The sequence below is a fragment of the Emydura macquarii genome, unplaced genomic scaffold (assembly GCF_026122565.2).
Source record: "Emydura macquarii macquarii isolate MOO-44397 ecotype Brisbane River unplaced genomic scaffold, CSIRO-AGI_Emac_v2 contig_2768, whole genome shotgun sequence".
Lineage (NCBI taxonomy): Eukaryota > Metazoa > Chordata > Testudines > Chelidae > Emydura > Emydura macquarii.
Genome location: NW_027132905.1, coordinates 30254650 through 30277057, shown reverse-complemented (window position 1 = coordinate 30277057; position 22408 = coordinate 30254650). Strand labels below are relative to the sequence as shown.

Genomic DNA, 22408 nt, shown 5'->3' with positions numbered 1-22408 from the left:
CCGGAAGGAACAGCAGCCAACAAACAAACAATTACAATGGTCAAGTCTGGGCAAGAAACAGGGTGTGAACAGGAATTGCCAAATCTGGCAGTTTTCCTTAGAGACAACAACAACAATCACAGGAGTTTGTAATATGCCTCTGCACTGAAAGTGACACCTAGGTTTAGGGCCTGGGAATTCCACTCAGCAAGAGGAACAATCAGAGGAGGCCAGGTGATGACTCAGAACAATGCAAAGCAGCTCTGCTTTCCCAACCCTCACCTCAGCAGTATTTTCTAAGCCACCTAGGATGGGATCTTGGCCAAAGATACCAGCGCCCACTGCAGGGACACACGGATCTCAGGTCGCCCACAGAAACAATGAACCTAAATACGTGTGTGTGGCAGTGTGGAACCAGTGAAAAGAGGAGGCCTGGGAATGGAAAGAACCAGCTGATGAGCATGAGGAGATGATGTGGATAGCCTTGTGTAAGGGGCTCATCATCTAGGTATTGAGATGGTTACAGGTGTTAGATCCCTTGGCAAAAAGAATCACCATCATTTCTCCGTATGGCACCAGTTGCTTCTATCACTTGCCACTTGTCCCAATTCTTAGGACCTGAAATATTTTCTAGACTGATACAAACATCCCAATGCCCTGATGAGCTGAGTAGGTGCCACAGGGCGAGGCTTTAGATGGGGCACTCCTAATCCTCAAGATCAGGTGACTCTGGGGAAGATGTACCCATAGCATCATGCGATCTCAGAGACAAATGCTAGTTAGAGTCCTGGCCCTTGTTTTCAAGCAGCTTAACAAGTGACTCAGTGACTTTACGTGAGTAAAGTGCCAACTGCGCACTTCATATGGACTGCAGAGAGACCCTACGTCATGGGGAGAAAAAAGGCCCAGGAAAAAACTGTGAGCCAACACGCGTGGCCCTGTGCTCTGCTTCCTTGCAGGCCCTGGAATAGGGGGTGTGGCTGAAGGTGAGCGGAGATGTGCCCATAGCATTTAGTGCTATGAGGATTCTACAGCCAGTCCTAAGGAGGCTGCCTTAAGTTAGAGCAACCCCTGGGGCTGGTTGGATCTCCCCAGCAGCTTTATCTGGTAGCTCTTTGCACCAGTGTCATAACTGCAGCTAGACCAGGGCAGGGAGAGTCAGGGTCAGCATCTAACTGAAAATGCAGGGAGAATTTTAGGTCAGCAGAATGTCTAATAACAGAGTTGGAATTTGACCGGCATAGCGGAATTAATGGCACTGCTCTCCTGAAAGGAGCAGTGGCATCTGCTTATGTTCTCATACTATGCCCATCACCTTGGCATTTGAGCACCTAGATGCTAAGTGCCAGAGCAAGGTAGTGATTTTTGTGATCACAGGGGCCATGGATTTTTGCTTCATATGAAAGATGACACCTGTAAACAGTACCTGCGGCTTAGAACTGACTTGGGAAGAAGGCTGCTGCTACCTACTGAATCAACACCACCAGCAGCACCTAGGTGTCCTTGGGAGTTTTCCCACCTGACCTAACTGCTCATGAGAGCAGACAGGATCAAAGACCCTGATGCTATGGCATTCCCTTCTCCGGCTGACTCTAAACCTCCTCTGAGAGGACACCCTAGATTTAGCTCCTCTCGGTTTGTCTCAAAAAACAACCTAGTAGCCATCTGGGAGACTTGGCCCTGATTCAGAGCTCAGATCCAGAGCTCGGGCACTGTCCTTCCCTCATCCTCCAATCCCCTGTGTGCAAATGCTGCCCTGTGCATATGCTGCCTCATATGCAACCCACAATGAGAACCACTGATCTGGACCATCCTTGACAGGTTGGTTTGTCTAGCCTGCTCTTAAAAATCTACAATGATGGAGATTCCACAACCTCCCTAGGCAATATATTCCAGTGTTTAACTACCCTGACAGTTAAGAAGTTTTTCCTAATGTCCAACCTAAACTGCCCTTGCTGCAATTTAAGCCCATGCTTCTTGTCCTATCCTCAGAGGTTAATGAGAACAATTTACCTCTCTCCTCCTTGTAACAACCTTTCATGTACTTGAAAACTGTTATCATGTCCCCCTCGGCCTTCTCTTCTCCAGACTAAACAATTTTTTTCAATTTTTCCATTTTTTCAATCTTCCCTCATAGATCATGTTTTCTAGACCTTTAATCATTTTTGTTGTTCTTCTCTGGATTCTCTCCAATACATCCACATGTTTCCCAAAATATGGCACCCAGAACTGGACACAATACTGCAGTTGAGGCCTAATCAGCGTGGAGTAGAGCCGAATTACTTCTTGTGTCTCGCTTACAATACTCCAGCTAATACATCCCAGAATGAGGTTTGCTTTTTTTGCAACATTGTTACACTGTTAACTCATATTTAGCTTGTGATCCAGATAACCCCCAGATCCCTTTCTGCAGTACTCTTTCCTAGACAATCATTTCCCATTTTTTGTGTATGCAACTGATTGTTCTTTCCGAAGTGGAGTACTTTGCATTTGTCCTTATTGAATTTCATCCTATTTACTTCAGACCATTTCTCCAGTTTGTCCAGATCATTTTTAATTTTAATCTTATTCTCCAAAGAACTTGCAACCCCTTCCAGCTTGGTATTGTCCACAAACTTTATAAGTGTCCTTTCTATGCTGTTATCTAAATCATTGATGAAAATATTGTACAGAACTGATCCCTGAAGGACCACATTTGATATGCCCTTCCAGCTTGACTGTGAACTACTGATAACTACAGTTATGATGTTGGCCTTCACAACATCCACTGGCAATGAGTTCCACAGGTTGACACTACATTGTATGAAGAAGTATTTCCTTTTGTTTGTTTTACACCTGCTGCCTATTTATTTCATTGAGTGTCCCTTAGTTCTTGTGTTATGTGAAGGGGTAAACAACAATTCCTTATTCACTTTCTCCATACTATCCATGACCTCTATCATATCCCCCCTTAGTCATCTCTTTTCCAGACAGAACAGTGCAAGTCTTTTTAATCTCTCCTTATATGGAAGTTGTTCCATATCCCTAAGCATTTTCGTTGCCCTTCACTGTATCTTTTCCAATTCCAATTCCAATATATCTTTTTTGCAGTGGGGTGACCTGAACGTGCAATGTTCAAGGTGTGGGTGTATCATGGATTTATATAGTGACGTTATGATATTTTCTCTCTTATTATCTATCCCTTTCCTAATGATTCCTAATGTTAGCTTTTTTGACTGCTGCTGCACAGTGAGTGGATGGTTTCAGAGAACTATTCACAGTGACTCCAAGATCTCTTTCTTGAGTGGTAATAGCTAATTTAGATCCCATTGCTTTGTATGTATAGTTGGGATTATGTTTTCCAATGTGTACTGATTTGCATTTATCAATACTGAATTTCAGTTGCCATTTTGCTGCCCTGTCACCCAGTTTTGTGAGATCCCTTTGCAACCCCTCACAGTTGGATGGCACTATCAGTAATTTTGTATCATCTGCAAATTTTTCCACATCACTATTTACCCTTTTTTCCAGATCATTTATGAATATGTTGAACAGCACTGGTCCCAGTACAGATCTCTAGGGGGCATTACTATTTACCTCACTCCATTGTGAAAACTGACCATTTATTCCTATCTTTTGTTTCCTGTCTTTTAACCAAATACAGATCCATGAAAGGACCTACCTCTTATCCCATGATAGCTTACTTTGCTTAAGAGGCTTTGGTGAGAGACCTTGTCAAAAATTTTCTGAAAGTCCAAGTACATTATATCCACTGGCTCACCCTGTCCATGTTTGTTGACCCCCCTCAAATAATTCTAATAGCTTGGTGAGGCATGATTTTCCTTTACAAAAACTGATTTGACTCTTCCCCAGCAAATCGTGTTCATCTATGTGTCTCATAATTCTGTTCTTTACTATAGTTTCAACCAATTTGCCTGGTACTGATGACCTATTACTGTTTATCAATTTGTTCCAAAACCTCCTCTATAGACACCTCAATCTGGGACAGCTCCTCAGATTTGTCACCGAAAAATAATGGCTCAGGTGTGAGAATCTCTCTCGGATCCTCTGCAGTGAAGACCGATGAAAAGAATTCATTTAGCTTCTCCACAGTGGTTCTCTTGAGCATCTCCATCATCCAGTGTCCTCATGGACTGTTTGGCAGGCTTCCTGCTTCTGACACACAAACATTTTTGCTGTTTTTTAAAAAATATTTTGCTAATTGCTCTTCAAATTCTTTTTTGGCCTGCCTAATGATACTTTTACACTTGATTTGCAGATTCTCTCTCCACCAGGAAACCTGCCTTCCCCTCCCCCAAAGTAAGGGGACCTGAGTCATCCAAGCACCAAATAGACCAGTGGTTCTCAACCAGGAGTATGCCTACTTGTGGAGGTACATCAACATGTCTAGATATTTGCCTAGGTTTACAACAAGGCAGATACATAAAAAGCATTGTGAAGTCTGTACAAACTAAAATTTCATACAGACTATGACTTGTTCATCCTGCTCTATATACTATGCACTGAAATGTAAGTACAATATTTAAATTCCAATTGATTTATTTTATAATGATATGATAAAAATGAGAAAGTAAGCCATTTTTCAATATCAGTGTGCTGTGACACTTTTGTGCTTTTAGGTCTGATTTTGTAAGCAAGTAGTTTTTAAGTGAGGTAAAACTTGCAGGATAGGCAAGACAAATCAGCCTGCTGACAGGGATATAGAAAAGGCTGAGAGTTACTGAGCTACAGAGGGAATTCCCCTCCCACTCAGTCCCCAGGGCACCGACTCCACTTCCTCCCTCAGTGGGCGTGGCGACACCAGCATGGCCCCACCCACCTTCCAACCTCTACCCCTGGCGCTGGCTGGCACACGGGACTCAGAGAGAGAGCTACCGACCCGCTGCGAGCTGGGCACCTGTGAGCTGGGGAGGTCGGGTCGGGTCTGGTCGGGCTGCAGAGAGAGCCGCCTGGCAGGACCGAGGGCCCCGCATCGCCGTGCCCGTGCCGAGGAAGCTCGGCGGTGTCTAACGCAAGGCGGCGCCACTCGGCTGAGTCCCGAGAAGGCAGCTGGGCGATCGCAGAGCCGAGCCCAGAGCATTCCAGGCAGAGCCGGCGGGTGGAAGCGGCCAGCCGAGGAGCCACGTGCGGGCTGGTGCCGGCACAGCAGGGGAGCGACATGAAGGGGATGGTCATAGCTGTCAGCGTCCTTCTGGCTGCAGGTGAGGAGAGGGGCCAGCTTCGCTCGGCGCCCGTCCCGCAGGGGAGCCCGAGTGGCGGGCGGGTCTAGGCGCTTGACTCTGGCAGCGCAGCGTGCTGCGGGCAAAGTTTGTTCCTTGTCGGGGTCCCTTCCCCCGACCTGGGGCGCACCGGCACTGGCAGCGCTGCAGAGCGCGCAGCGGCCCAGCCTGCCGGGCAGACAGACCCGCTTCGCAAACGCGCCTGGCTGCCCCACTCCCGGCGCTGGCTTCAGGCTGCGTTCGCGTAACAAGCTCGGCTGGAGCCCAGGCAAGGCCGGACCAGGCTCCCTCTGGCGGGGAGCCCCTCTCCGCGTGCTCTGTCGCTCCAGCCAGCAGGGCCCTGCTGCGCCCCCGGGAGGCGTTTCTAACCCCCTGCCCGGCGCTGGGGGCATTGCCCGGGGCGCGGGCGTTGGCCCTGCCGCGGGGGGCGCTCCTGCATTCATCCGGCGGGGCCCGGCCACGCGGGGCCTGTGTTAACTATAAGTAACTCCTCCTGCCACGGGGAGACAGCGGCGCGGGGTGCCCGGCGCTGTCCATTCAGGAAGGCCGCTCTGTCCCCGCAGTGCGTTCTGCGCCAGTGCACGGAGCCGGGCTGGAAGTGCTGCGGCGCCAGGGGCCCCACGAGGCGAGCGGCGGCGGGTCGATCGCCCGGCTGCTCTGGAGCGGGCAGGGGCAGGAGGACGAGCGCCACCCGGACCCCGGCGGGGTCTCGTCGGGTGATTATTTCCTCGAGCTTCCGAGAGGTGCGTGTGCTTCGGGGCTCGGCGGGGGCGGGGGCGGGAACGGGCAGCGCCAGGTGGCGTGGCCTCCCCTGCGGGGTGGGGAGGAGAGAGAGGCGGGCATCCGTTGGGTCCAGATCCGAGGTTGGGCGCGCGGATCTAGGGTGGGAAGCTCGGGAAGCACCGCAGCGGCTGCTGAAGGGAAATCGATGCAACGCTCAGGGCTGGGATCTCCAGCGTGAGGGAGGAAGTGACCCGGGGAGCCTTTCCCCGCGCAGGTGAGTGTCACCGGCAGCATCTTCTGTGTGACACCATCGGCAGGAGCAACTAATGGACCTAACTGCCGCGGGGAGAGGGGGAAGGAGAGAGACAGGGCGTCAGATGCAGCAACGTGCATATATGCTGGTGCTTAACTTTAAGCATGTGCTTATGTCTCATTGGCTTCCAATGGGCGTGCTTAAAGCTAAGCACCTGCTTTGCTGACCTGGTGTGGAGTTGGGGGAGGGGGGGTGTGCTTAAATGCTGTCCTTGCTGGGGAGGCTGCCTCCTGGGGCTGCTTGTGGGGTGATTCGCTAGGCTGGGTGGCTAGGGAGAAATTTCTTGTAACTAGAGCAGGGTTGACGTTGTAGAGGGTTTGTCTTGGGAGCTGAAAGGCAAGGACGGTCCCTGAGAGAAGCCAGGGGTGGGGTGAGCCCCAGAGCTGAGGGGGCAGCTCTGGCTTTGATTGATGTGTGCGAAACCCTGACAGAAGGAATCCAAGGAGGGAGGGGAAGCCAGCCAGAGTGTTCCCACGGAAATTCCTATGCCTTATTTGCTTTGTGTTGGTTCAGTTGGTTTTAGTAGTTTCTTGTCTGCTCTTTCCCTTCTCTGTTACCTGGAGTCCCCAGTGCCCCTCCCCAGACCCAATGCTGCATTCCCTGTATCTCCCAAATCCCCAGCACTGCTTTTCCCATTACCCCCCCGGACCCGGGGAATCTTCCCAGATCCACTCAGATCTTTGCCATGTGAAGTCATTGTTGTAACAATGCACAGCCCTCTCCAAAGCAGGGGGAGGAGGGAGACTCCGCATCTAAGGGGGTCCTATAACTGTTCAGTTGTAATAACGTCCTCTCTCTTGTGGGAAAATCCTATGGAACTGAATAGATTCATCGATTCCAAGGCCAGAAGGGACCGTTATGAATACGATCATCTAGTCTGACCTCCTGTATAACACAGGCCAGAGAACTGCCCAAAAATAATTCCTAGAGCAGATCTTTTAGGAAAACATCCATTCTAGATTAGTGAGGGCACCAACCAAGAGGGTTCTGTGGAAATGGCTCTAAAACCCCATGTCATTCAACAGAGGAGATCTGTTCCACAGGTGTTTTGTATTCTCTCCTGGAAATCTATAAAAGATATAGGATTCGCTTCTATAGAAGTGTCCCCAAAAGCCTACAGAAAGGTTTAGCTCTCTGTATTACATCATCTGGGATGCTCCCCTGTGGTTTCATTCTGTTGCGATTATTGCATCCCATCCCCGTCTGGAGGGTCGCCACCTGTGAGTCACTCTCCACCGCCCACACTCTGCTACTCCTCATACCAAGCGGGGGTTAGTCACTGAGCATTTGGCTCCACCTTCTCTGTTGTGCTCTGTCCACTTATGTCTGGTTTTCTCTTACATTCTTTGGGTGAAATGCTGGTCCCATTGAATACAGCAGGAGTGTAGGCGTTCGCGTGGTCATGACCAGGATTTGACACAGGGACAAATTCAGACCTGGTGTTACCAGTGTAACTCCAGTGATGTCAGTAAAATTGCACCCACGTACACCAGCTGTGTGCCGTCTGCCTGTTACGCTCTGTGGCTTTTCCTCATTTTTGTTCCCTTTCCGGTCCTGTCATGGTTCCTCTCCATCTGTGATGTGTGCCCATCAGCTTTACAAAATCAGGCTGATCTATTGCACCACAGGGGTTGGGTCTGGAGAGAGTCAGCCTCTCTCCATGTCTGTCCTCACCACTAACCTTTCCTCTCTCTCCTCCTTTCCAGTCTCTATCACAGTCTGTGCCCACCACTGTCTCTCACAGTTCTCCCCTCAGATACACACTCCCTTTGATGCCTGCTCTTCTCCATTTCTCCACACACCTCTCTGGACTTCTTGGTGCATTTCTTTTTTCCAAATGCCAGCAACAAGTGTTGGGAAGGGTGGGAGTGTCTTGCTCTAATATGGGCAAGCTGATAGGCCAGTGATGTGTCTGCTCTGAGAAGAGGCTCAATTGGGAGTGGTACACTTGGATATGACTCTGGCCTTGTCTACACTAGCATTTATTTCAGCAAATCTTTTGTCGCTCAGAGAGGTGTTTTTTTTCACACCCCTGATCGACAAAAGTTTTGCCGACGTAAGCACTAGTGTAGACAAGGTCTCTAATACTTCAGGGAGTTGTAGTCACCATTTCTCACCTCCCTCACAGTCTCTAGGGCAGTGTTTCTCAATCGGTGGGTTGCAATCCATCGATTGGGAAGGGGAGGGCCGTGCAAAGCAGTCAAAGTGATTGCAAGGGGAAAATTTTATTAAAGTCTAAAGCTGAGAAAATCCAGCTCCCCCACTCACCACACACCCTTGCCCTCCATGGCAAGTGTTCTCTTCTCTATCAACCTCTTGAAGTGAACACAGGAACGAATCACATCGTTTATCATTGATATCACTGTTATCCTCACTTTATAGCAAAGAAAAGGGATTGTGAAAATATTTGATCTCAGATCAGGAGTGGCCAATGTGGAAGGGTTGAGACACACTCCTCAAGTGGTTAATGGGGCTGTCCCTGGCCTGGGAGCCCTTCCTTCAAACCCTCTCAGTCCGGATGCCTCTGGCTGCTGTGTCAGCCTTACTCAGTGGAAGGGAGATGTCCCTGAGCTATCTCGAGGCCCTGAATGGTCTGGAACACGCTCTCTGCGTTCAGGGGTCTGTGCCCTCATTTCCTGCTCTTGGCTTACCCAGGCCCTTCCCACTTCTTGTGCCTTTTGACCCCCTGCTGGCCAGAATGGTGTGACAGGCCTGTGAGGTGGCTTTCATCAAATGACTTGATGTCGGTCTCCAATCTGCTGACAAAAGGATGGGGCACCAGGGCTTGGGAGCGGGTGGCAGCTGCAGGCAGCAGGGAGAAGTGAAAGCAGCACTGTGCAGTTCTGAGTGTCCTTTCCTTTTCCCTGTGTGATAGTAACCCTCTGGCCTGCAGGTCACAGCGCTTGCGGCAGGGAGATAAGCCAACTGGACTCCTATCGCACACACGCAGTTCCTGTGCGTGTAGTTGTCTCTGGCTTTTTGTGAAGCAAGAACTTCCAGAGCTCCTGCAATATCCCGGGTGGCTCCTTCTTCCATTTCTCTGGCCCGAGTGGCGGCTACCCCTGCACCGTGTGGTACTTGGAGCTCAGATTCTGCTGCCCACAGAGCAGTGCTGGAGGATTCAGGCCTTACCCCAATTGAGGTGTTACCCAAATAACAAATATTACAGGATCTTATTAGGGGATAAGGCAACAAGCCGCATTTATTGTGAACACAGAAACTTCTGTAAATAGTATCAAAGAAAAGAAAAGTATCAACACTGTAATAACATTAATATTGTGCTCTACTTAGTGAAATAACATTAATAATAATGTAAACACTAGGAAAACAGTATTAACATTATACCTATACTACAAATTACAGAGACATGTTTCAATTGATGCTTTCATTCACATTCACACACACTGACAGGCACACACAGATAGAGACAGACAAACATACATAGGGATCTTCCAGATGTCATAGTTACCAGCTTCTTGGTGCTCATGATAGTCACTGGCCAGGTGACTAGAGCATGAGGATGAGGAGCAAGGTTCTGCCGATGCGCATCGGTACTCCTGGCTGGTGTGATGTTGTAGACCCGAACCTCCAGCCTTCATCTTCTTGTCCCATTTTATAGGGAAAGGACCCCATGTAAGTCTATGGGTTTTGCATTGTCATGCTGCAACTGCATTTTTGGTGTGATCCTCAATCACCCACATTGTTGCAAGCCTGATCAGATTTTGTCCTTTGAAATGGGCTGGCTCCAAAGTTATCAGGGTGGGTTCCTCTTCGGCCATTTGATCATCTTTGCTTCTTTCTTCTTCCCTCAAGCGTTTTAGGTGAGGCTGGTGTTTTCTTCATGTCTGTTTCGATATCCCTTACTCAGACCAATTGTTCAATCACTCTTTTTTACTACACCCAACTCAATTGCTCAGCCATTCACACTTCAGTCACTCAGGGCCAACTCCTAGCTGAAGAACTTACATATTATTTTTTAGAGCAAACCTTATTTCATTTTTGACAGTGTCTTTCACAATTAGATAGATACATTACACTGCAGTGTGGCTTTTGTACTTAGAATAGGATTTTTACAAATATATTGGAAGCAGTTAAAATTAACAGATAAACTGGCCAGTGGACATAGCACAGACATTTACAAACAATCTTAAAATTATACAAAATGCAGACAGACTTGAATTAACATTTAAAAGGGTAGAACAGTAAGAGTCAGTTTGAGGTTTTAGCTTTTGATTCAGACTGATGTGCCTTTTGGTAGGAGGGGGGGGGGTGTTTGTGGCTCTGTTCTTACATATATTTCAAAAACAAGATTTTGGCCAACAGAGGGAGCGTATTGGAGTGGAGGGCTGGAAGGGACCTCAAGAGGTTGTCTACTCTGGCCCGCTGTGCTGAGTCAGGACCAATGAAACCTAGACCCACCCTGACAGGTGTTTGCCTAACCTGTTCTTAAAAACCTCCAGTGAGGGGCATTCTACACCCTTCCTTGGAAGCCTGGTCCACAGCTTCACTCCCCTTAGAATTAGAAAGTTTTCCCTCCTATCTAACCTGAATCCCCCTTGCTGCAGATTAAGCCCATTACTGCTTGTCCTGCCTTCAGTGGACATGGAGAATAGTCGATTACCGTCCTCTTTAGAACAGCCCTTAATATATCAAAAGACTGTTATAAGGTCCCCCCTCAGTCTTCTTTTCCCCACACTAAACAAGCCCGGTTTCTTTAACCTTTCATCATAGGTCAGGTTTTCTAAACCTTTTCCCATTTTTATTTCTCTCCTCTGGAGTCTCCAATTTGTCCACATCTTTCTTAAAGTGCAGTGCCCGGAACTGGACTCAATGCTCCAGCTGAGGCTTCACCAGTGCTGAGTAGAGTGGAGACAATTATGTCCCTTTTCTTACACACGACACGCCTGTTAATACATTCCAGAATGATATTAGCCTTTTTTGCTATTGCATCACACTATCATGGTTGCCACATGTCCGGTGTTGGCTAGGGCTGTGCCGGTTTCAGTGAGGAATCCCACTTCCTCCAAGGCTGGTTGGGGGACGCAGTAGATTATGACATAACTTTCAAGTCTTGAAAGCCAACATCATGCTGCAGTGTGATGTTTGGATGCAGCATGGTAATGTCGCAAGGCGAAGATTCCTTAGGTGCGTCACTGACATCACCATAGAGTACGACACCTGAAGGACTTCTACAAAATTCACATCCCTTCATTCTTGCTCTTGTTCCTGAGCTAATGAGGTGTACACAGCTGGTAGGGAGTTTGTTTTACTTTAAAAACTATTTCCACTGAAATTCAGAAATGACATTTCATGGGAACATTTCTGTTTACATCAGCTTGTTTCCAGAAAACCTAAATTTGGAGCCTAAAATGACCTGCCAGTGCCCTGTAATATTGCATGTGTCCTATGTGCAAGCAATCATTGTAAACCTAGGGAAATTAGCCTGATTAGGATTATGAATAGCCTCTTACAAGAGACCAGACTGATCAGAGAAATAAAGGGTGGATAAAGATCCAATAACCAATCTTCTGTGTTCAGTGGAAACCAGCATATGTAATAGCAACACATGAGATATGTAAAGGCCTGTTTTTCTCTCTCAATCTGCAGTAACTTGTTCTCTTATTTCTGTTAGCTTGTTTATGGATCTGAAACCCTGTGATATTTGTTGAAATCTGCAAAAAAGGTGAAACCTCTGGTTGGGGGCAGATAGCTCTTCAGTGATGCTGGAGCTGAGGCAGATGTCTGACAAAAGGCTGTGCTGGATACAGTTGAGTTGACTGCTGTTCTTTTAAAATTGTCTTCCAGTTGCTTTCTTGTCCAAACCAGAAGGTCTGGTTACTCCAAAAAAAGAAGGGAATGGGAAGAAAAGGAGGAAGGGCAAAGGCAAGGGAAAGAAGAGAGATCCATGTCTGCGAAAGTACAAAGACTTCTGTATTCATGGAGAATGCAAATATATCAGAGAGCTGAGGGCTCCATCCTGCATGTAAGTTATCAGCATCTCGCTGTCCTGGGGAAACCTTTGTCATTGTTCCTTGAATTCTCTAAACCACACACAGGAAGAGCGTAGGAGATATTTTTAGTGCATACTCTTAGAGCCCTGCGTGGATACAAAATTTGGATCCGCATGCAATCCACAAACTTGGTGAACAATATATTTGCACTCTGTGAGGATACTATTCTGTTGTAACGTGCTTCTGGGGTTTTTGCATTACTTTGGCACCCTGTGATCGGCCCTGGACTCCATTGGGTCTTGTTAAAGGCACTGGTCCAGAAGTGTGTCCCCCATATCTCACACATCGCCTTCCATTGAATTCCCTGGCGATCTGGTACCAGAGATGCCATGTGAAACTCCATGGGCCCTGAGTGAGCACTGAGTTTGGCCTTCAAGAAGTCAGTACACCAACTTCCTTTTGTTGCATGTTTGTCTATTGCAGGGCACTTGGTAGCCCTTTACAGTCACACCTTCAGATATGGGCACTGACTTTAGGAACCCAGACTCAGGCATCTGTAGCCTGGGTTTCAGGAGTGCTGAGCACCCACAACTCAAGCTGAGGTCAGTAAGAGCTGGGATGTTCTGCACCTTTGAAGATCTGGCCAGACCTTTGCCTAGGAGCAGGGGGCTGAACTCCTGAAAATCTGGCCAGAGACGTCACAAGTTGGGCACCCAGTCACTGAGACACCTAAAATCAGTGGCCACTCTTGAACATGGCTGTTCCTATCTCCATGAGCCCCTATAATTAACATGTCCTGCAGTGTATCATACAGATAGCAGCTCTGTGATGGCTGGGCAGGGGGTAGAGGAAGAGTCACGGAGAACGCTGCCCTAGAGAATGGGGAACAGGGAAGCTGGAAGGGTCTACTTGGCCCTACGAGACTGACATTGGCAGAGTTATGGAGTATTCTTCCCACAACAGGAACCTACTCTTGAATAATGTCTTCAAAGCACGAGACCTAACTATGCTCTTGTTCAGCATCAGCCATATGCACTGTCTACTGTCACACAGTCTAGCAGCAAGATCTGCTAGGCCATGGAATGATTTCCTAAAGGGAAATGGAAGCTGAAAATGAAAGCCCTGGAGAACACACTGTAAGGATGGATTGGGCACTGGCCAGTGGGAGATGGGCTATATGTGACTGGGTTCTTCCATCTCTGATTTCTAGGATTCTCTTTGTTAAGCCCATGTATTTGTTGTGAGCACTACAAGCAAGTTCTCCCTCTGCATTAGAGTTTACAGTCACTTCTACTTGTCTGGCACTGTCTCACCATGGAGATGGAGTAGGTGGTCTTCTCCAACACCAAGGTCTGTTTCTCAGGTTCTCCCTTCAAGACCTCCTTGTCATACCATCTCCTGCAGGGCTCTGCTTTTCTCCTGCAGCAGTTTGGGGTTTGGAGGCTGGAAAGGGAAAGTAAATCTCTTTATCCATTTCTTAAAATGTGACCGCCCTCTCTATTGCACCAGTGCAATGACTTGGAGGCATTAGTGCGAGCGGAGGGAGAATTTGGATCTCTGTTCCAGCTGCAAGCAGCCAGGGTTGGATACAGCAGCTTTGAAGGCACTGGATGTGGCCAAGAACATGTTGAAGCTGCTCCCTTATAAGCCATTCTTCTGCTTACCCATGTGTTGGGACTGCTTCCTTGGGCTGGAGGACTGCTGGGCCTGGTAATTAATCATTCTCTGCCTGTCCCAGGTGCCTTCCTCTGACTTAGTTTGCCGTCATCCTCAGGAAGTATGTAAATATCAGTCGCCCATGCCCATTGCACAAGAGGGGAAGCTGAAGCTTGTGAGAGTTTTTGCAATGTAGACATTGGCCCACTGGGGAATGGCCTGAACCCCGCAGCTCATTTCTCATCAGACTCCACAGAACGGTGATCTGATGGTGCAGATTTCTCATCATGACTGACATGGGCAGTGTCTGAGCCAGTGGATATGGAAGGCTTGGGCCTCTGTAACCAGTCCCCAGAGCTACCCCTCCCTGTCCCCGGAACTTGCTGAAGATAGCAGAGCCCTGGCTCACATAGCATGTGACCCTCTGGGCACTGGGAACCTGGGGCAGCATGGTGCTGTGCAGATCAGTGAGAGCTACCCGTCCGCCTTTTAGAGTACTCTCTGCCCTGAAGCTGCAGCTGAGGGAATTCCTAAAGCAGGGTGACCAGCACCTACTGAAACACGATGCTCAACGCCCCCAGTACAAGGCAGTTTCTGCCATATCAGGGTCCTAAGCAGCTCATAATCTGGACTGCTGTGGAGCTTGATGACACCCCTTTGCAGGTGTGCAGCAGGGCTTGGGGGGATGGGACTCTCCAGACAGTCAGGCGCCCGACTGAACTCCAAATGGATTTTGCTGGGGACACTCTTTCTTAGCCAGTGCTTCCTGCAGTGATGAGGCCTTGGGGCAGCTAGGGAAGGAGGTATCTGGAGGACAAGGGCCAGGGTTGAATTAAGGCTCACTGATTGAGGACTCAGCATTGGCAAATGGACTCCACTGTTTGGAAGGCCCCGTTTCCACAAGCTAGTTTCCCTAGCAGCATTCTTCTGCCTCAGTTCTTCCCCACCTCGACAAGAGCAAAGGCTCCATGGTGGCTCACTAAGGCCATTTCTCTTGCCTTTAACAAGACCTAAAGGAGTCCAAGATTCTCAGCCATAGTGGCTGGCATCCAGTGGCCACCTACTGAGAAAGCTGAGTGATTGTGACTGAGCATTCCAGCCCTGCATCTTTAGCCGAGCTGGGGCTGCTGCTTGGAGTTTCATTGTGATCTTTGTCCGCTGTGGTGAGCCCTGTTGTTGGGAGGACAGGTTGATGTAGCACGCCACGAGGTCAGCTGAGGACACTGGCAGCACCTGGCTCTGGAGAGGGCTAGGAGTTTGCCAAAGACCTTCTGGCCCCTCAGCTCTTGTGGTGCATTGCCTTTGATGTAATGTGAGTGTTGGAGGCCGAAGATGACACTGACCCATGGAATGTGCTGTGTTGAATGGCGCTGGTTCTAAACGTGGGACACTTGATCTTGATGTCTGGAATGTGTCCACATTTTTGGGAAGAGGCTCATCCCTCTGATTGGGCCTCATCAAGCGCCCAGGGCCATAGGGGTTGTGTATATTAGGCTGTTTACATAATTATCCTTTGACTCATTGAGAGGGGGTTTGGGGTAATTAGCCTCATGGCTCTGATGCAGATTTTATTTCTGTTACGTGAATAATTACCTACACAGAGGAGAGGTGGGCGGCTCGCATGTCATGTGAGGAGTGTGTCTGTGTGATATATGCCCAAAGGAGGCATTTGAACTTGTATCATCCCCATTACCAAGCGCAAGGTCAGAACTGTCCTTGGCTTTCTTAAAGTGGACTTCCAGTCCTTGAAAATGGGAGCCTAAGAGGGTTGTCCCAGTGCTGAGCTTTAAGTCCTTGAAGGGCAAATAGAAACTAGAGATCTCTGTGCCGTGGGCAATATTTAGGTTAGCTCACATTTTAACTGCATCCCCTCAGCCTGTATCTAATGGGGGCTGGGATGACTCAGGCATGCCCCAATGACAGAACTCTTTGATCCTCTTCATAGAGGGTCAGGGTGTAGAAGGCCCAGGGATGCCCCAGGCCCAACCCTTCAGCCTGCCTCCCCACAGATCTCACACACACTCACCTGTTTCTGAGCACTGGAAGGCAGTTTGATAGAATCTGGAGGGTTTAGGTGACCTACTACGGCTTATGGCAGGCAAACAACTGCATGGAGCTGGGAGCCCAGCGTGCACAAAGCAGCTGTTCTGACACTTTTCATTTTGCATAGCACTGAATGATTCCAGTGTTCCACTCACCAGTGAAATGCGGCCAGCTCTGGGGAGGAGTGAGGTAGCAAAAGGGAATACAGCACCCTGCATGCCACAGGGCACTATAGAGCAAGATCCCTGAAAATGCCATGGGATCTCTAATGTCCCCAAAGACCCTTGGATTCAAGTCTTATGGGGAAATCCCTCGTGACAAGCTGCATGCAGCTCAGTATATTCATGCTGAAGGGCTGAATCCATCCTGCTGGGGATCCAGACAATCTAGGGCAGTGGTTCCCAAACTTTTTTCCTCCGTGACATACCCTGATACTGTTAATTATTTTGAGGCATACCACCATATAGTCTCCAAATGAATTCATGAATATTCATGAGCCAATTCAGAATGCTTCAAGTAGTTTTTCAAAAAATTCCATGGCACACCTGCTCAGGCCTGACGGCACACCAGTGTGCCATAGCAAACCAGTTGGGAAACACTGGTCTAGGAAATCTCTGTCCTGAGGCCATAGGAACCGCCAACCCAGTACCCAGCAGCTATGCCAAAAGGTTGGGTGGGTGCTGGGCTGTACTGGGAGTGGGGGGGGGGAGGAGTGACAGTAGAAAGCAAGAGGTGATGCTGGGACTGTGTAAGGTAAATGACCTGTCAAGGACACAGGACCTGAAGGATGGAAGCTCTGAGGAAAGGTCCGGGTCATTGGCCAAGTCTCACTGGTGTGGAGGAGGCCGTGGTTTGTCCTGAGAGCTAGGAGAGGGACGGAGATATTCTGGGACGCTTGGGTGGAGGGGGCTGGGCAAATACCCTGGGCAAATCATTACCACTATAGTGCCCTGTTGCTACTACCTTTTAAACTGTCTTTTCCACCTCCAAACTAGATGCCAGAGAGGGTACCATGGCGAGCGGTGCCACGGCCTTACTCTCCCAGTGGAAAACCCCTCCACCAGTTATGACCACACCACGGCATTGGCCGTCGTAGCAGTGGTGCTGTCGTCTCTGTGTCTCGTCATCATCGCTGCATTGCTGATGCTCAGGTGATGGGGGAGAAGGGCTGCCATGTGCCGGTCACAGGAACTAAAACCGGGAATTAAAGACCCGCTCCGCAACTTGGGGGTGGCAGGGAAGAAGACTCCCTATGATGCAACCCCCTGATCCTAACCCTGAAGCCCTGACCCCAACATGGGTGAACTGTCCCCGCCAACACCACTGCGGGTGTTTCCAGGGAAATGCCTCCTGGACCCCAAACCTGGGGGTCAGTCCTTCTAAATACAGGAGCAGGGGTCTCCCTGTTTCAGTAGCTGATGCCATTTATACCTTGAGATAATCTTGCTCTCCAGTTCTCTGTCCTTCTTTTCTTGGGTATTTTTTTGATGCTCACATAGGGGGCTGGGTTTGTTCCCACTTCTACCCTGGCTTCTGTAGGGCAGATCCAGCAGTGGCAAATCAGCTGGGAGAGAAGTGTGCTGATGGGAAGCAGTTGCTATCCCCCTTTCTTTCTCCAGACATTTGAGATGTCCAGCCTCCCATGTCTCGCCCCAAGGAAGGGACAGAGTTGGAAAGTGGGACAGTCTGTCCTATGGCCAGGATGAGAACAGTGATGGCCCCATCCGGCTCCTGTTGAGGCGGATGGGTTTGTGGCCATGACCACAGTGGGGTCTCACGGCACACTGGTGAATGTCTGTCTGCTTGTGTTTGCAGGTGTCACAAAAGAGGAGTATATGATGTAGAAAATGAAGAGAAAATTAAGTTGGGCATCACTGGAAACCACTGATGGCATCGGAAGGCTCTGCAAGGTAAACCTCCAGCATGGGCATAATGGCCTGGCAGGGGCAGCCTTCAATCTGCTGACGGCACATGGCCCTGCTGGGCCAGGTCCTGTGGGCAGTGGTAGGTGCAGTTAACAGGCAAGGATCTTGATGGGTTCTGCAGATATTCTGTCACTCGGGGTCAGTCCTGTTCTCTTGTGCATCTGACAATGACTAATGATCCTACTAGGATTGAGACAGGGAGCTCAGGATCTTGCAGCATTGGCTGAACCTATTACCTGATCTCCGATAGGGAACAAACCCCATTTCTGTAAGCCCTCAGAAGCAGCTGATGGGATTCAGTCCCCATAGGAGCAAATCTGTGACTCTGCAGTGGGTCTCCCAGCCTTGCCACTGTCCTAAAGTGAATACGTCACTCTGTCCCCATCTCTGGCTTCCTGGTCAAAGTCATTTCTGGTTTCCAAAGGCCAACATTGCCTTGTTCCACTCAGCCCCTCTCTAACTGATGCTCCTCTATGCTTCTCCTTTTCCAACTCTGCTGCTCTGATCCCCTACTCACAGGGTCCCCCACCCACTACCTGTGCTCTGCCTCTCTGACCTCAGAGCTCCCTCATTCCCCTCTCTGGTCCTGGCCTCCCTCTCTGTAATTGGAGGTTGTTTTTTCACTTGTTTTGCTCCATCTCTCTGAGATTCCCTCCCTCTCTCCATCCCTCCCTTCTTCTGACCCCCTGAGTCATCTCCCTTCTTTAAATCTTGCCTTAAAAAAGCCCTTCCTTTTCACTGTCACTTATCCTTCCCTTATTACTGCATCATCCTTCAATACTCCCTTCCTCAACCTCTGGTGTAGTGCATTCCAACTGGACATATTCTTCCAGTGTTGCGCTGTCAATCAGAGGCTGCATTTCACCCCAGAAGTGACCGCATTTCAATGGTGGGCAGGCACTGGGAAGGGGAAATGCCCCATCTTCTGGTCCGAATGCTGACATAAAAAATGCTTTCAGCTTTTTTAAATCAGGAAAATGTTTCTGTCCCACAGGTGGTGAATTAATAGGTGGAAAGGATCGCTAATTAGTTAGTGGGTGTCGTTCCAGGGCAGACTTTATCAAAAAGCTGTGTCTGGGGTTCAGTCGAACTCTTCTGGCAGGGAGCCCCACAGTGGGGGTGCCACCACTGACAACGTTCTGCTTCCACATCCCCAGTACTTCTCCTACATTTGCAAAGTGCTTTGGGATCCTTAGAAAGGGGCTAGGTAAATATAGGTTGTTGGGTCTGATCAGGGGAGGTGCCTTGTTGGCACAACTCATTGGGAGCTGTGGGCGATCAGTACCTGTGAAGATGAGGCATGTTATTAATACCTGCCTGCATCCCTGATCCTGTTTCCAATGAGAGGCTGCACTGAAGTGAACGGGAGCTCAGAGCACTCAGCATCCAGATGGATGGGGCACTTACTCTGGCTCTAATTCAGGAAAGCAGTCATGTATGTTCCTCAGTTCCACATATGGGCTTAAGTGTTTTCCTGAATCACTGCATCGGTTCTGGGTGTCCTGTGAGGAGTCTGCCCCGACTTCTAAACAAGGTTGTCTTGCACCAGGCAGAAGCCGTGATGTGAAATGACCCAGTCTTGTGTTGTGTTTCAGGATTCAGCAGTGAAGCGATTCTACCTCCACCAAGATGCCCGACGCAGCAACTTAAGATTCCGTTGATTGGATTTACTGAAAAAAGCAAAGGGGAGTTTGCTGGAGTGGAAGGGGAGTATCTCTTTTTTGCGGTTGTGCCAGGGAATTGCTTCACTGAAACACACATCTCAATGAGCCAACTTGATCTCCTGGACTGGAAGAGGTGGCAGGAGAGGTGACTTCCTGCTAGATGGTTTCCAATAAGCAGTAGAATTCCTTGAGGAGTTTCAGCTAAATGGCTTCTGCTGAGGATGAAAAGCTGAACTTTAGATTTTGAGCATTGCTAGGGACTGGAGAGTACCTAAAACCAAACCTGAATCTGGAGCCTTCAAATGCACGCTGAGGAACTAACTGTGAAAGACTTCAACTCCGCGGAGACTGACTTTGCGGCTTTATTAGATGGGGCTGGGGGGGGAACTATTTAACAAGATGTTTTTCATGTTAAATTATATATTTATTTTAGATATACTGTACAGAGTATTTATTCAGGGTCTGATCCTGTAGTCTAGATATTAATGGGAGTTTTGCCTTGAGTTAAGACAGCAGGATCAGACCCTCACTTTTTAAAGTGCTACATAATGATCTAATAATTAACACTTTGTTACAAGTGCTTAGATATTACTTCATGATGACTGGAAAAGGAGTTTGATAATTTTAATATGACAGATTTGCTACGATGTGTCCTTACTAACTTATTGTCCATGAATATTTCATGTGGCACCTTAACGGGAAAACTATGAGACAAATAACAGATTTAAATACTTCTGCATGCTCCCTCCCCCCCTCTTGCTAAGAAACAGCGGGTGAGGGGAATCACAGGGATTGGGGCAAACTCAGACCTGCTGCAAATGAGCACAGCTCTGCTGAATTTGATCCATTCTGTCCAAACGTTTCTATTATTCACAAACTCGACTGGTGCTTACTCCAGTCTCAGCCAGGAGCAAAAGGGGTGGTTGATTCAAAACTGAAGGCCACCCCAGATACCAAAGGTGCAGAAGACAAACATAGGGGGGAACTATCTCAAGATCAGCTCTACCCAGAAGTTTTATGCCTAAAATGCTCTCTTCTCTTGTGGAGATTCCTGAAGTCTCTGCGTTAAAACAAATTTAAATTCTTATGTATGTCAGATTTCAGAGGCTGCAGTGAGCATCCTCATGTTGTTACATCCTGTGCTTCCAGAACTGGTTCAGATGTTACAATCAAAATAAAAATAACCTAAACTCACTTGTGTCTCCTGTTCATTGAGCCCTACGCTGGGAAGCCTACCAAAAGCAAGGTAATCTACAGACAGCAGCAGAGAGTAGCAGAGCAGAGAAAGCTGGCTGTTTTTCCACAGGAAATCTGCTTTTCTCTAGCCTGTGTGGCTACATTAACACACAAGTGCTCACTTTCAGACTGGTGTCAGCACACCCATTTCCACATTTAGGGGCTCATCTTGGCATTAAGCAATATTTGTTTTCCGTTCTCTAGTGCTGGGGAAGATTTACTAGTCCTTTAAAGCATTGGAGCTGATTGTGCAAAGTCTAGCTCTGGCTAAAATCATGTTGCCATCTAGCTTTTTTCCTTCTTGTTCTTCTTCCTTTAAGATGAAATCCTAACAGCTGATCTCTCATGAAACGCTAAAGTGTTTTATGCCATTTGAAAACTTGGCGAGGTATGACGTAATAATTGCAATCTCTAATGGTTGTCGAGATACCACTAAAATCATGTCAGAAGCAAAGTGGAGGAAAAAGGGTAAAATGATACTAAAAGGTGACCTAATGTTAAGGCCCAACAAGTTACAACTTGCCAGGAGTAGAAATAAAAGCCCTCTATCATTGGAAAGCCACGAATCTCCAATTTCCTGGGCATGCCTTTCAAATGGTGTTTCATGTGAAATTCATTGCTGAGATACTAATGACATTCCTAAGTTTGACAGGGCATTTTTGGGGCTGGTTGTGAAGACCCAGACTTTAGAGCAGTTTAATATTTATTCTCTGCTTAGATGAGTAACACATTCTGGTGCTTATGCAATGATTTGAGGACCCCCACATAGCACCTGAACTTCATATCTGACATCTGAAAATGAAGCCAATGAAGAGATCTCAGTTAGACTGAAAGAGGAGAATAGCATATTAGAAGTAACTCATTAAATTCTGTTGGAAGACTGCCAGTTACACGGTCTCCCACTCCTGGATCTGTCCTCCTTCCTCAGGTTTTAGCCACATCTTTGCTGACATTCACTGCAGTGGCTCAGAGTGCTGTACCTGAGGGTCACCCCTAGGATTTATTATCTGACTGAGGTTAACCACCTCCTTTCTATTTTTCCTCCCCCAGACAAATCCTCCTCCATGGCTTTGCATCCCTGAGAACTCCGTGTTTGGCAGGCTGGGAAGCCACGTGGGTAACCAAGAGGATGTCTTTCTGCAGACAGCTGGAGTTTTTATGTTAATCTTTGCTCTGGGTGGGAAACAATAATGAATGGCTCAGAGGATTAGTAACAGGCTACGGGGCCTTTCTCCACAAGGGTCAAACCCAGCCTGGGTTAATAGCAGCCAGAAGTGATTTAACTAAAGCCCATGCAAAGGGAATGTGGTGGTCACTGTCCATGTCACAGAAACTCCCCATGCTACTGCCAGTCAGATCAGGGAAGTGACTAGGGCTGGAGAATGAATGTGCCAGCCACTCTGTCACTTTGAGAGCAAGGTTTGAGGTGTGTCCGCAGTGAAGCAGAAAGTGGGAAGTTTGCACTGCCTGTGAGGTACCTGACTGGGGCACAACTCCATTCCCCAAAGCTGTTGAGCCAGCACCTATCACCAGAACTAGACACAGGAGGTTTGAAAACCATGGTGGACTTGCTGAATCATGTAGATGTGTTCTTTCTTCCTTTTTCTACCATCAGTGGACTTGATGGGGGGATTTGGGTGGGATGGAGAGACATGAGCCTAAGAGCTGTGCACAGAGCTCTGCTTCAGGCACCCACAGT

At 48.3% G+C, this 22408-nt stretch overlaps 1 protein-coding gene across 1 annotated transcript; it reads left to right on the top strand.

Annotated features, from left to right (window-relative positions):
* Window positions 1–4722: 4722 nt before the first annotated feature.
* HBEGF (heparin binding EGF like growth factor) lies at window positions 4723–20458 on the top strand. Its single transcript, XM_067566457.1, has 6 exons — window positions 4723–5180; window positions 5762–5941; window positions 12040–12217; window positions 16880–17035; window positions 17700–17794; window positions 19405–20458. Exons 1-5 carry the CDS (start codon window positions 5138–5140, stop codon window positions 17770–17772), a joined length of 630 nt encoding a protein of 209 aa, XP_067422558.1. The 5' UTR covers window positions 4723–5137; the 3' UTR covers window positions 17773–17794; window positions 19405–20458.
* The last annotated feature ends 1950 nt before the right edge of the window (window positions 20459–22408 follow it).

Excerpts from the sequence above, each read along its gene's own strand:
- HBEGF (XM_067566457.1), top strand. The coding sequence starts at position 5,138 with ATGAAGGGGATGGTCATAGCTGTCAGCGTCCTTCTGGCTGCAG. Across the intron at positions 5,942-12,039 it reads TTTCCTCGAGCTTCCGAGAG|TTGCTTTCTTGTCCAAACCA; the intron begins GTGCGTGTGCTT and ends ATTGTCTTCCAG. Across the intron at positions 12,218-16,879 it reads CTGAGGGCTCCATCCTGCAT|ATGCCAGAGAGGGTACCATG; the intron begins GTAAGTTATCAG and ends CCTCCAAACTAG.